Genomic DNA, 13,985 nt, shown 5'->3' with positions numbered 1-13,985 from the left:
TCCTCCAGGCCATCCGTCTGCTCAACAGTGAGCGTTAATCTGGACAATCCCACTCCCACCTGCACTGCATGTAAATACTGCACATGTTCACATTTTTAATTTTATTATTTTTTTATAAGCTTTCTATTTTACAATATCTAAATTTTACTTACCTATTTTTTGGTAGCAGGGACATAAAGAATTTCACTGCACATTGTACCGTGTATGATTGTGTGTGTGACAAATAAACCTGTCTTGTATCTTGTACAATAGATGAACAGGAAATCAGTGAGGAAACAACTTGAAAGAAGCCACAGTCATTGGGTTTATTCATACTAATAGTTACAGTCTCATCACTGTTAGGTTCAAAGGACTCAACCTGAGATTTACATGCACACACACACACACACACGTCATGTTTACATCATTTTGGGGACATTACATAGACTTACATTCATTTCCTGAAGGCTAAGGCCTAATCCTAACGCTAACCTCAGCCTATCCTTAAAGCAACTCTTCACCCTAATATTTAATGATTTACGTTGTGGGGACTTGTGTTTTGTCCCCATAAGTAAGGCAAGTCTTTACAATGTGACTATGTAAACAGATTTTTGTCCCCACAACTACAGGAATACACGTCCATACACACACACACACACACACACACACACACACAAAGACTCATCATTTTATAGTCGCCTCTAAAAATGATCTTTAATTTCTGTTTGAATCAAGACTACACTTAAATTTCTATCTATCAAACAGCCAATAAGGGTCCAGTTCTGATGAAAAACATCAGAATTAAAACTATTAGTCACTTTATCAGTTAATAAACTGGCAGAAAATTAATCTGCAATTACAAAAACTTTTTCTGGTTTCAGCTTATCCTCATCTGTCTGAGCAGATGGAGGCACAGGTGGACATAATCTCTTGAAAACATGGAGGGTTTTGACTCCATAATCTGCATTTACATTGTTTTTTCAGATATATTTATTTTCATAATTCTTTTATTTTTCTGGATGCTGTGTATTTTGTCCTGGTGTCCTGTTGTACCTATACTGAGCTTGTTTGATCACAAGTGCTGGTCCTGAACTGCACTTTGCAGGAACTGGTAAACATACAGGTGTGCATACTACAGTCATTCATAAAGATGGCCGATGCATCTCCACTTCCTCCCACTGTGCTTCACAGTGAAGCCAAAATATCCCCGATACGAGTGCTGCCATGCTAGAAGTGAATGGCAACCAGACATCTTTTAGGTTGTTGTGGGTTGCCTTTGCTTCTAGCACTTCAACTGTCGTGACCCGGATGACTGAGAACCTCTATCGGCGGAGTGCTGCCATCTTGTTCTGGTGACATCATTTGGAGCCAGAGTCTGTGCAGTAGTGATTGGGAAGTGGTGCTGCAGTATCAGGTATCAAGTTACCACCTGTCTGAGCCAATCAGGATCAGTGCTTAACTGTCAATCCCTTTTTATAGCATCAAATAACTAATTAAAGCCAAACTGATCAGAACGATGAACATTTGAACAAACTACCTAAAATGACAGAAACCATCTTTAAGAAAAATTTATTTGGCTCGTGTCTCATCTGCTAACATGGAGGGGGAGGAGCTTATGAGCTGTACTGCAGCCAACCACCAGGGGGCGTCCAGGTGTTTACGGGAACTGTCATGTCGTCCATCTTTACAAGTAGTTGGTAGTGCAAACTGGACTCTGGACCAGGCAAGGGAGAAAACTGTCTCAGGCTTCCAGACCTGCAGAGGCCCTGAAAGTCCACTTTGTCTTTTTGGCAATTTGTGATAATTTAAATACATTTACATTTGTTTGTTTAAATACGAAAATGCAGTAAAACCTGGAATGGTCAGGGAAGGTGGCTCCTGTGTTTTTATTTGAATTTGTGGCCCTCTTCTGTTCAGGCACAAAATCCAGTTCTAATACTTGAAATGTATCAGTCATATCTTGCCTACATGTTTCTTTGTGCTAACAGACTCACTGTAAACACTACTACAACTCATCTGTGAAGGATGCTTGTGTGGATGAATCCTTGTTGAAGGCCACTAAAGATAAAAATACTAAATAAATAAAGATTTTAGATCACTTTTACACCCTTATCTGAACGTGAAGTGGGTCATGTGACATACTGTTGAGAAAGATTTTTAACGAGGCTGGATTTCTTAATGTTAGCACTATTACAAATGTCAATGGGATTTTGAGAGTTCTGGTTTCACTTCAGTGTCACTTTGGTCTTCACTGAAAATCATCCTTAAAGTAATTAATTTCATTAAAATGTTCCTTTTGATCTGACCTGTTTTTCGTACTTGGTTCAAGCTTTTCGGTTCAGGTAAGAAAGGTTAGTGAGATGTTTAGTCCAAAATCATCAGGTTGATCTGGGTTCTCTGAGCCTCTCCTGTTCCAGTTCTTCAGCACCACTTCCTGGACCATATCCCTCAGAACTGGACCAGTATACCCCCTTCTTTTGGGGATCTCGTATGATCCTGATGCTTCTGATGCTGCTGCTTCCCCAAACTCTTCATCTCTAAGGGTGTCAGTTCTTTGGGTTTGACTGCTGGTGTCCATCTTTGAGTTCTGTTCTTTCTACCTTTCTGTGTCTCCTGGATCTCTTTAGCTGTGGATCTTGAGGTTCTATCAGTTCTTCACATTTTGAGTGTTGTCCAGTTGGAGGTTCTGAAGCTGTAGGCTGACTTGGTCCTGCTGGCTCTGCTGGCTCTGTGGCAGTGTGACAGACTGGTTCTGCTCCTGGCAGAACAGAAACACTGTATTTAACTGCTGCACTGCAGAGTCCTAAAACAAAACAAGTCCTCACATCTAAACCCCAAGACTCTCCGATCTGCCTGCTTTGTGGTTAGGGTTCGGCCAAGTTTAGGCAACGAAGACGACTTAAGCTCAGGGGATGATGGTGGTCATTGTTCAAAGGAACCAGCATCATTGCCTTTTGGTAGAAGGCAGGATGCAAAAAACACTGATGTGCAGTGCTGAAGGCTCAGACCAACCGTGGTGACCACCAGAGATTTTAGACTCTTTAAGAATAACAAGAATTCAAATTAATAATTCTCATCTTTTTTGTCATAATTATGAAATACACCGTATGGACAAAAGTTTCCAGGCGGGGTTGTTTTTGGACAATACTATGGTTATGGGAAGGCCCTTTGCTATGCCAGCCTGACTGTGCCCCAGTGCTCCATAAAGACATGGTTGGATGAGTTTGGTGTGGAAGAACTTGACTGGCAGGTGAGAGCCAGGTTTTGATGTTATCTGACTGCATCGCCCACAGCAACCGAATATTCAGTTGGAATAATGTTATAAATTGATATGGATTTTCCTCGTCATGCGTCAGTCATCACCTCAGAGCATGAACAGAGACAGTTTAATGAAGCAGAACCGCTGTGGTTACCTGTTTGTGCTGTAGCTGGGAGCTGTACTGCGCCAGCGTGGAGTACAGGAACTGGTACTGCTCTGTGGTTTGGATCATACCACCCCTGCACAGCATGGGGGAGGGACTACAGGTTAAACATGCTGCAGTAAGGGGATGAACCAAATGTTGCATCGTTTTGACCCACCTGTCGAGTCGAAGTTGACACACAGTCTCAAGGATGTCAACCTGACCTGTTTCTCTGAGCTGCTGACCGCAGATACTGCTGACGATAAAACAGCCTGTCCTCCCGATACCTGCACTGAGAGGGGACAAACAGACGCAAGTCCTTCAAGGCTGCCAGGACCTCTTGCAGCAACATTTTGGGATTCTTGTACAAAGGGGTATCAGGGCCATTTGGAAAAACAAGAAGAGAAAAAAGGTGTGGTGAGGTAAACTTTGGGAGAGTTTTTATCTTGTGAGTGTCGGGCAGAACAAAGAGACACAAGCTAAACAGCAGCTGATGTCACACAGTCAGGTGTAACAGAGGAGAGTCACACATTTCCTTCATTTGTCCGACATTTCGTGTGAAAAGAAACATATAAACACACCACAAACAGCATTTGTTCAAGATGAAATCAGCAAATTTGTGAATTGTTGAGACATTTCAGCTCTAAACTTTTCACACGCTTTCAGTCACCTCTTTCAGGAAGAAAAACCTCTGCAGTATGTCACAAGGCAGGCTGGAGCTAAACCACTGGACTAAAGTGTCTCCACCTCCACTCTAACACTGACGCTCCACCACATGGTGTCCACAAGCTTCATGTTACGGTCAGGAGGGCAGAGGTTCATACTGCGTTGTGCCTAACTGGACACGTCGGACATCCCATTGATGGTGACTGTGCTCACGCTCGGCTTGTCTGTCGGCTTATGGCTGAGGGTTTTTGGGGGTTTTCAGTGAAGTGTTTTTGAGTGAAAGTTTCTGAATGTATTTTGACTGTCCAGCAGATCAAACATCTTCTACTTTCACACAAGCCAGCAAACATACGACTTTCTCTATCAACTTGCACAACTTCTTGATGCGATCTGTGAGTAAAAGGTCATCAGGTCAAAAAAACAAACACACCAGATACACCAAAACTGACGTCCTCCTCTTATTCACAGCAGGTCAAAATGAAACTACCCAGCACACCACTGTGACACTTTGGCCACCTTGATCATTTCATCCGTTCTCTTCCTGTATTCCCACAACACCCACAATCCTCCTGTGCTGAGGAGGAGCTACTGAAAGCACCCAAATGAGGACCCAACCTGCAGTGGACGATGATTGGTCCAGGGCTGAGCACAGAGGCCGTGACTGGCTGAGAGCTGGGCGCCAGGAGCGACTTGCTGTAGGTCTCCACCTCCTCCACTAGTCTCAGCAGAGGAGCGGTGCATTGTGGGATGTGGTGGTCAGGCCAAGAGGTGAACCAGTAGTGTCTGATGGGACGACGATCTTCACCCAGCTGCACACACACACACACACACACACACATGCTTTAATGTGGCTGAACATGCAATGATTTGCTTGGCTGAGTGACAACAAGACCTCTGCAAACAGAGGACACCATCATGAACCCAACAAGAGACTTTAATCCCAAAGGAGGCTACATGATGAAGATTTAAGATTTGTATTTCACTATTTTCGAAATTACAACATAACTGATCCATATTACATAATAACCAGTAACCATCTTTATGATAAAAACAACTGAGTGCTTCAGTGCTCACAGCACATGTAATGACTAAAATTGTCCAGCAGATGGAGCCCCTTCCCTTTTCACCTGTTCAGGTAGGACGACTGAGCAGTCAGTGTGGTAGCTTCACAGTAATGGCTGCTGCACATTTCGAAGGCTTTAAAGTTGTTTCTCGCTGAGTGTGAACAATAATTACTGACATGCTTAAACGTGTCCTGACGTTATCGTGACAATAATGACATAATCACATATTATAACTTATTATTTCACAGATACTTTAAGAATTTTAAATTTGAAGTACAAGTATAAAGAAATATTTTTCCCTTTGCTAATTTTCACTGTCAGTAGTTTGTAGGTTTTGTTAAGCAAACTTGATTCATCTTTTCTCATCTTTTCTGCACTTCAGTTTCTTCCAGTGGAAACTTGCTTCCCCATCGCAGCTCGTTTTACCTTTTAGGAGGGAAGTCGACAGAGAACAGGCCCGAAACGCAAAACTGTTTCACCACATCTGAATGAGGCAGCAAATGATTTACCGCCAAACACAGTAGTCCATGAGTAAATGTGCTGTACCTGGATGTCCATGTCAGTGACTGTGAACCCGTCCTTCTCTCGGCTGTCTCTCACTCTGAGGAGGAATCTGCCGAATCGGCCTGTCTCCCCTTCTTCCTCCTCCTGCTCCTCCTCCTCCTCCTTTGCCCTCTTCCTCCTCCTTTTCTTCGGCTGTGGCCAGTACAGCTCACATTTCTGAAATCAACACCACAGACACGTTCGGGACAAGCCTGGAGTCAACAAAGGGAAGACAGGAGGAAGGAAAGAGGAGGATCTCCTCACCTCGTTGCTCTCCTTGAGTCTGGTAACCATGACGATGATGCTGCTCCTCTCCTGCCACACCATGTCCCAGAAGTCCCCGACAGTGTGCAGCATTGGCCCCTGGGTGGCGATGTAGGCCCGGGCAGCTCCTTTGTAACCCTGTAGCACAGTGAAGAGGTCAGATAGACCGATCAATCAATCAATCAATCGTTCAATCAATATGTATGTACATAATTCAAGCGTGCACGATTTGTGTCCAGTTCTAGTGCCAAAAAGTGAACGACAGGTTTAACACAACCTGAGAGCAGCTCCCAGTCGCTCATGTGAATCAATACATCATCAATCACATTTGAGTGGCAGCCAGTCAGTGAAGTTTCAGTCGTTTCAGTGACAAAATGAAACGACGCGACAACAGCAGAGAAGACGGTTTGGACTCGGCTTCTTCTCGACTCCTGGACGGCTCCAGTTAATGCGTAAACAAAGCTGATTTTGTGGCTTTCTTTTCAGCTTTATTTTAAATGTTTGTAAAAGCTGCAAGTTACATTCACTTGTTGTTGACACTGATAAGTCATCATGCCCCCCCTGCTTCTGAAACCACACAACATCCTTGACCTCAAAAGACAGGAAGTGAATAATGACTGTTCATCAATAACAACCACCGACTGTTCAATCAGCAGTTAGATGAGTTATCCTGTACATGTAAATAAAATATGTCTGAAGCCTCTTGTTGCGTTGAATAAATTGCTGTTACAGGATCAGGAGGAGCGTCTGCTGTACACGACAGCGAGGCTGAGGCTGCAGAGTGTCGGGGGTGCGTGGGCCGGCGGCGAGGAGAGGGGGGTTGACTCAAGGACGTGTCACTTCCTCCCTCATTTCCTGTGGTTTTCCTGGTTGACTCCCACGCAGACAAACCGATGGCTCATATCTGAGTTTCTGTTTGTTTAGCTGTCCAACAGACAAGTGAGCGCACACGCACGCACACACACACACACACACACACACACACACACACACACGCTCAACGCCCACGCTGAGTGACAGTGCTGTTTGCTTTTCCCTTACTGTCAGCTAACTAATGTAATCAGGAACTAAATAACATAATAATCCAGTTCAACCTAAAAGATGATTAATTTATGACACTGATGACTTCCTGATGACAGCAAAGTTTTTGACAAGACAAATATATTAAGTAAGCGACGAGCATTAAAATTCGTTTGATTTGTGTGTATTCTTAAATATCAAACAATTAATTCAATTAATTCATTCAGTAATTCATTTCTTTTTTCAACCGTTTTTTCTGAATTTTGAAAAGTTTTAACACTGAACATCCACATGCTCTTTCATCGTATCTGAACACAGCAGCACTGGGGTCCCACAGGGATCTGTACTCGGCCCACTGCACCTCACATGTTAAACATGTTGACACTCAGCTTAGCTGTCCATCTGTCCTTCTTCCACCAGATCAGTTGTCATTTGATGGGCTGCTTGAGATCACAATGCCAGATTAATCAAGCTATTTGGCTGAATAATCAACAATCTTACTCGTAGATGATCGAGTTTCTGGCAGGTCAGCTGCCTGCAGTCTGCGGTCCAAACACAATACAATACAAATACTGAGATGAACAGAAACAATTGGCTCTACATACAGACCTCCAACATGGCTGCCAGGGGGAGGGGCTGTTCATCACCTGAAACACTGCAGTGTGACTACAGTCCATAAAATAAGACTAGACTCTGACCCTGATGTAGTTGGCGTTGATGTAGCGGTCTGGCCCTCCCTCTTCCTCTGGGCTCCTCAGGATCACCCGGCTCTCAGGGTCTGAACAGTTAACAACAAACCACAGTGATAAGCAAGAATAAAAACAACATCTACTGTGTTTCTACTGAAGGACAGCGGAGTTACTGACTGGGCAGGATGGTTTTGTATCTGTCTTTAATCATATGTCCAGGAACATCGAGCTCTACGGTGCTCACAAAGTTCGGAGGGATCTTCTGTGGAGGAGTTAGGGACAGGCTGAAGGTTAAATCAAACACACCTCCTCTCACACACACTTCAGATGCAGACAATGCTTTACTTTGTTAGCTTGTTTGAAATTGAACAAACATTACCTGGTACTCTACATTCAGTGTGCTGGTGTCCATGGCGGCCTGCTGCAGCTTTTCGTGTGTGAGTGGGCGGGAGGAGGTGTGGAGCAGCTGAAGCCACACCTCCTTTGGGGTGGAGACAGAACAAATAGGCTCTGCCCCCAGGCTGCTCACGTCCAATAGCAGAGACAGGTTGGAGCCCCGCCTACAAAAAGAGAGCGCAATCAGGAAACAATGGAGTGACAGTCAAGGGGTGATTCTGCACTTATCAGGATGTAAAAAACACATTTAAAAAATTCATGAATGCACACATTTTTAGAAAGCAGGAAAATTTTTCAAAACTGAGCCCATTAAAAGTCACGTTGAGAAAGCAAAGACATTTTTGGCAGGCTGAGGACAGTTTAGGAAAGCAGAGGCAGAACACCAGGAGACTTCAGATGTTGTGTGGTTAACACTCACCTCTCCTGCAGGCGGACCGAGGGTTTGCGAGGAGGCGTGGTCATGGGTGGGGGCGTGGTTGGGTCCTCAGCAGGAGGGGAGGCTGGACGCACTGCCGACATGCTTACGATGTGTGTGTGTGTGTGTGTGTTTGAGTCAGTCTGAGTTAGACATGCTGCAGCAGAAAGAGAAGCACAAGTGATATCAGAAAGTTAAAGTCTCCCTGTAGTCAGTCCTCTCAGCGTTCACCAACACAACGCTGCCTTTTATCGACTTTGTGGAGATCATTTCACTTTTCTTTGAGGCCATTGTGCACCAGATTACGATGGTCCATGTGCCGGTTCCAGGTTGTAATTAGGCATCTCAGTTTAGTTTGTTAGCATGCTAACATTAGCTATTTAAGACTAACCAAAAAGTACAGCAGCTCTGCAGGTAAAACCAAAGTATGAGTTATACATCAAATGCTGACTGGTGATGCTAGATGAAAAATCAGTGCAGTTCATGAAATAGTGGTGCAGTTTAGTCATCAGGATTTGAGTAACTGAGCACAAATTGTCCATTTTTTTGTGACAATCGGCATAAAGATGGAATATTTGTGTCCATGCCCTTTCACGAACCCTAAAGGTTAAAGATTGTCGATATTTCCTGAACTTAAACATGTTACCAAAGTCACGACCTTTTCCTGTTGTCTAAACTAAATCCCAGCCCGGTTTGAACCCTGCAGTCTGACGTGACAGTCCTGCTCTTCGACCACCTGAACATCTTAAAGGTTACGATTCTTGACTATTTCACAAACTGCTCTGACGCTCTGCTGTTGACGGTTCAGCTCAGCTACAACATGAAGGCTCTAGTCGGTTAGTAACAATAATCCAACAGTAAGACAGTACACATCTCAAAGAGGTCATTTCCCAGCACTGCGATCACGTTAGTTAAGTTTTGGAGAAAATATGTAGTACTTTTACTCAAGTAAAGGACCTGAATACTTCTCCTAGGCCCGTCATTTACTTTCTGGTGCAGTCGGTGTTTCCAGTAGCAGTTCTCTAAAAGCAAATACACTGATTACTCACCATTTCGCCAGCCTCTCTGGTTTTGTTTTTTCTGATTTTTATTTCAGCTCAAACTTTCTGTTCTGCACTCTCTGGATGGTTTTTGTCATTATTGAGCTTCCGTACAAATGAGACGTTAACGTCCAGCCTCCGCGTGCTGACGGCTTCTCTGGCTCAGGTTGTTGTCGGCTCCACAGATCTGTCATCGGTCGCATCACAGACAAACTCAACCCGCCTGAAACCCGACGAGGAGATAAAAACATATGAGGTGTGTGTGTGTGTGTGTGTGTGTGTGTGTTTCCACATCAGCTCGGATCTGAAACGTTTCAGTGTGTCTCCATCGGAAGAGAGTTTCCTCACAGCAGGAAGTCAACACACCCACGCTGACTTGACAGACACACACACACACACACACAGGGGAGTAAAAGTGATGAATTTTCATATTTATTTGTTGTCTAATGACTTGACCTCCATGTTTCAAAGCAGCAGTCTGAGCGGGAGAAGCTGCTTCGCCGTCTGAAGCGTCTGCTCTTGTCTTGTTGTTTTCTCGGCTTGTCGACTGAGTCAACGCTGAGAGAAGAACAGAGCAAATATTGCCCAATTAACCAACATCTCAGCATGCATTTCGCATAAGCCAGAAGTGATGACAGAGGATAGGAGGTCTTATATACATATTCCTTATTTTTGTTCAACTCCCATTGGTGGTCATCAGCGTTAGTTCTGAGATTTGTTTTTAAACTGTTCTGTTGTGAGAAGCTGCTGGCCGGAGCGAGAGCTTTCAGCCAGCGACCGCGGTCATCACGCCGAATATGTTTTGGAAGATAAAGTTTGATGTTGCAAACACGCCTGCATTAATATCAGACAACCAGAGAAACTGAGAAACACGACTTAGTTTACAGCGAGAGAAAGTCCCGACAGAGGTGGAGGTCGGGATCGAGTGGCGGCTTACGTTCACCCAGGAGACCAGACTGAAACCAAAGATCACCGATCTTTTCCTAAACCTAACCACACAGTTTCTGTGCCCAAACCAAAGTGGCGTTTCAGGTTAAGCAGGTGTTAGGAAGGTTTCGTGGCAGGAAGGGGCGACGCGAGCTGGGACAATAACGTGTTGAGATGCTTGGTGTATCTGCCAAGCATCTTTCAGTCGATGTGGTTGAAAAAAGCTTCTGATGTAGAATTTTGAGGTGAGATTATGTCAGCAGGTGACAGGTGAGCTGGTGACATCATCTTTTCTCAGACTCAGAGACATATGACATCATTGTTAACTGCCAAAAGCTAGCGAGGAGCTCATTCGTTAGCGTAACGTTCCGTCTTTGTGTCAGCCTGCACTTCGGTAACCGAATAACGGCCTCCTCCTCCTCCTCCACTTTTATCCACAAGAGATGAAGTGGAAACCGACACAATTTACTCCACAAATAACAGCAAAACCTCCAAATGAAACTCCTCCTCACATGCAGAAAATAAAATTTCGCACCCTTTCAACTTCACCGTTCTTTGAGTTGCCAGTCAGTTGGGTCCCACAGTGCTTTGAGAGGTGATCCACTACTGCCTTCACCATAACAGATCCCCTCCTACCTCCCCTCTCTTATTAGGAGTCTGAATTACAAAATTTTAAATTAAAAAGAATGACTTGGACTCATTCAGGCACACACACACATAACATAACAGTGTCTTTGCATTGGACAGCAGTAAGAGGAGGTCAGCTGTGGCAATAAGTATCGATCAGGCTTACCAGTTGATGTCTGCTTTTGTCTAATTCGGCTCAGTAACATGTAACTCCCCTCCTCTGACACTGGAACTGCTGCTGGTTTTCTCCAAGTCACTTACATCAAGCACATAACTGACCCCAGAGCTGCTGAACAGCCTGAACTTAACCAAATGAGCAGCGAAACACAGGGGAGACGGCTGCGTCTCCTCATGTGAACTCGATATGACAAACCAGGGGGCAAGAAGAAACAAGTGAACGGAGAGAAAAATGGAGCAAGAGGAGAGAGAAAGTGATAGTGAAGGAGAGAAAGTCAGAATGAGGCAGAGAGCAGACGCAGCAGGAATAGACATGTCCTGTTTTTCTGGCCGTTATTACCTTGATTCAAGGTGGAGAGAGAGGGAGGGAGAGAGGGAGAGACCTGAGGGGAGAGAGGGAGAGAAAATGAGTCAGAGAGCGAAGGAAGAGAGAGAGAGATAATGGAGGAGAGGAAGAGAGATGCTCCAGGCGTTGATTATCAGCACACCAACAACAGCTGCTCATGAATCATTCATGTCAAATCATACAACACACAGTTTACAGGACAAAAACACACACACTGAGACGACACAACACAGAAACAGACCTTACAACCTGTGGCTGTTTACCACAGAGGAAGAAACACTGAGTCAACCTCACACCTCCATGTTGTCTTTCACTCATCAGTCCACAACGGAAAGTTTTGTCTTTTTGAACTTTGAACCCCAAACTTGTGATCCAACATGGCAGCTGTCCAATCACAGCTTAGCAGGCAGGTATGGCAGGTGTGTCACAGTTTGCATTTCTGCACGTTGAGCAGTCAGAACACAGGAACAAACTGCTGGAAGCTGCTAACATTAGCATACTGCTAGCAGTAGCTTATCACCAAAACTGTGTGCTGTAATATGATTAATCACTTTATTTTTGTGGAGTTTCAGTTTATGTTACAGTTATGGACTGAAACATCAACTGTGTAGAACCTGGTTGGCAGCTCTGTCCTGTATTATTGACTGAAAACAAAGCCCAAACATCTGGGCGCCCCCTGGTGGTGGGCTGCAGTACAGCTCATAAGCTCCTCCCCCTGCATGTTGGCCAATGGGACATGGGACAAACCAAAAACTCTCAGAGATGGTTTCTGTCAGGATCTTATCACGCTGATGATTGAGTGCTGCTCCTGATTGGCTCAGACGTGTCTATGGACAGGAAGTCAGTACAGCAGCTCCACCTCCTGCGGCTCACTTCTGCACCAACTTTGTGTATTTACACACACACACGCACAAACTCATACACACACACACACATGCTTATCTACCATCGTATGCATCACCGAAGCTGCTTTGTGTTGCCTGTCTGTCTGTCTGTCTATCCATCATGGCTGTCTGTCTGTCCATCATGTCCACCATGTCTGTCGTCTGTCTTACTGTGTGTTTGCTTCTTTGTCCATCTTCTGTTGGATGGACAAAGAAGCAAACACACTCACACACGCTCACACACGCACACACACACTCACACACTCACACACGCACACACACACACACACACACTCACAAAGCTGCTCTTATTCGTTATGAGCTGCTCTTATCAAATCTTTACCATCAATAAAAAGGCTTTTAGTTAAGAACCAAAGTTTCTTTACTCGGTTAGTGATATTTAGATATTTTAATGGTATTGTTACCATCAGACCCACTTACTTCTAAAATGTTTTACTTTTTTTAACCGTACTAATTGTCGGAGATTTTTGTAGTTTAATATTTGCTCAAAATAAACAATGAGTTTATGCACGTAATGAGTCTGAGGTCTGCCTGCATCATCTGAAATGAAAATGGCTGTTAGGAAAGACAGTTTTATCTCATGCAGTGGACCACAGCTGTCTCATGTGGACGCCTGGCGACGTCCCGGCAGACAAACGAGCGGGTCAGAATTTTCCCTCATCAAGTTGGGCACATATTGTTGTTTTTCCATGTGCTAAAAGTCTTGATGTCTGCGCTCTCAAAGCGTCCCTTCAGTTGCCGTCATGCAGCCAAATCCGTCCAGCTTTCCCGCCTTGTTGCACAGAAATGTCGTTAATGTGTACCCAAAGTACAATTAAAAATATAGTCCCAAAACGAAGCTGGTACCCCATTATTATCTGCAACATGCATATCTGTACGCGTCCAGGTACCCAAGAAGTACTTTAATGATACCTCTGATGTACCCCAGTGGTTATACTGTAATATAACGTGTCACGTACTCGGGTTAAGAGTCTCAATACTTGTTCCATCTCTGTAACTGTGACAAAGTGATGACTCTGTGGAAGCAAAGCCTCACAAACAGCTCACACACCTGTTCACCTACCTCTCCATTCAAACTCATCTCACAGGTGAACAAGTTCTGGTCTGCCGTCTTTCTCACCTCTCCTGTTTGACTCGATCCTGTCTTGTCCTTCGTCGTCCTGCTCCTCCTCTTCCTCCTCTTCTTCCTCTTGTTCTCTTAAGTCCTCGTCACTCCGCTCGTCTTCCTTTTCTCTCATCTGTTGCTTTCTGTCGTTTTGTCTTCACTTCTACCTTCTTCTTCTTCACCACTTCCTTTTCTGCACCCACCCACTCTCTCATTACCGCACACACACACACACACATTTTTTCGCACACACAAACACTTTCTATTCCCCTCATCCAAGGTTATGGGTCCCCTTTAGACTGCACGCCACAGGCTTCACCATCGTGTATCTGTGTATTCATTTTCATTTGTGTGTGTGAGTGTGTGTGTGTGTGTGTGTTTCACACTGGGGTTGTATAAACTGATTTTCCATGTCTTTTTC

The 13,985-nt window shown here is 44.4% G+C and overlaps 1 protein-coding gene across 4 annotated transcripts; it reads right to left on the bottom strand.

The window, feature by feature from the left end:
• Window positions 1–291: 291 nt before the first annotated feature.
• LOC124063454 (tyrosine-protein phosphatase non-receptor type 7-like) lies at window positions 292–13,722 on the bottom strand. Of its 4 annotated transcripts, none has more exons than XM_046397130.1 (11): window positions 13,580–13,722; window positions 8,441–8,594; window positions 8,006–8,186; window positions 7,804–7,888; window positions 7,636–7,715; window positions 5,918–6,055; window positions 5,657–5,830; window positions 4,662–4,855; window positions 3,559–3,672; window positions 3,393–3,477; window positions 292–2,737 (listed from the first exon to the last, which is right to left on the bottom strand). In XM_046397130.1, exons 1-11 carry the CDS (start codon window positions 13,695–13,697, stop codon window positions 2,627–2,629), a joined length of 1,434 nt encoding a protein of 477 aa, XP_046253086.1. In that variant the 5' UTR covers window positions 13,698–13,722; the 3' UTR covers window positions 292–2,626. The 4 variants fall into 4 exon arrangements, with proteins under 4 accessions (XP_046253086.1, XP_046253087.1, XP_046253088.1 ...); XM_046397131.1 differs by having other exon boundaries at window positions 7,804–7,885; XM_046397132.1 differs by lacking the exon at window positions 13,580–13,722 and adding an exon at window positions 11,198–11,537.
• Between the last annotated feature and the right edge of the window lie 263 nt (window positions 13,723–13,985).

The sequence above is a fragment of the Scatophagus argus genome, chromosome 8 (genome assembly GCF_020382885.2).
Source record: "Scatophagus argus isolate fScaArg1 chromosome 8, fScaArg1.pri, whole genome shotgun sequence".
NCBI lineage: Eukaryota > Metazoa > Chordata > Actinopteri > Scatophagidae > Scatophagus > Scatophagus argus.
This window is presented reverse-complemented; position numbering and strand designations above follow the sequence as displayed.

Excerpts from the sequence above, each read along its gene's own strand:
- LOC124063454 (XM_046397130.1), bottom strand. The coding sequence starts at position 13,697 with ATGAGAGAAAAGGAAGACGAGCGGAGTGACGAGGACTTAAGAGAACAA. Across the intron at positions 6,056-7,635 it reads TCAACGCCAACTACATCAGG|GGTTACAAAGGAGCTGCCCG; the intron begins GTCAGAGTCTAG and ends ACTGTGCTACAG. Across the intron at positions 3,478-3,558 it reads TGTCAACTTCGACTCGACAG|GGGTGGTATGATCCAAACCA; the intron begins GTGGGTCAAAAC and ends CATGCTGTGCAG.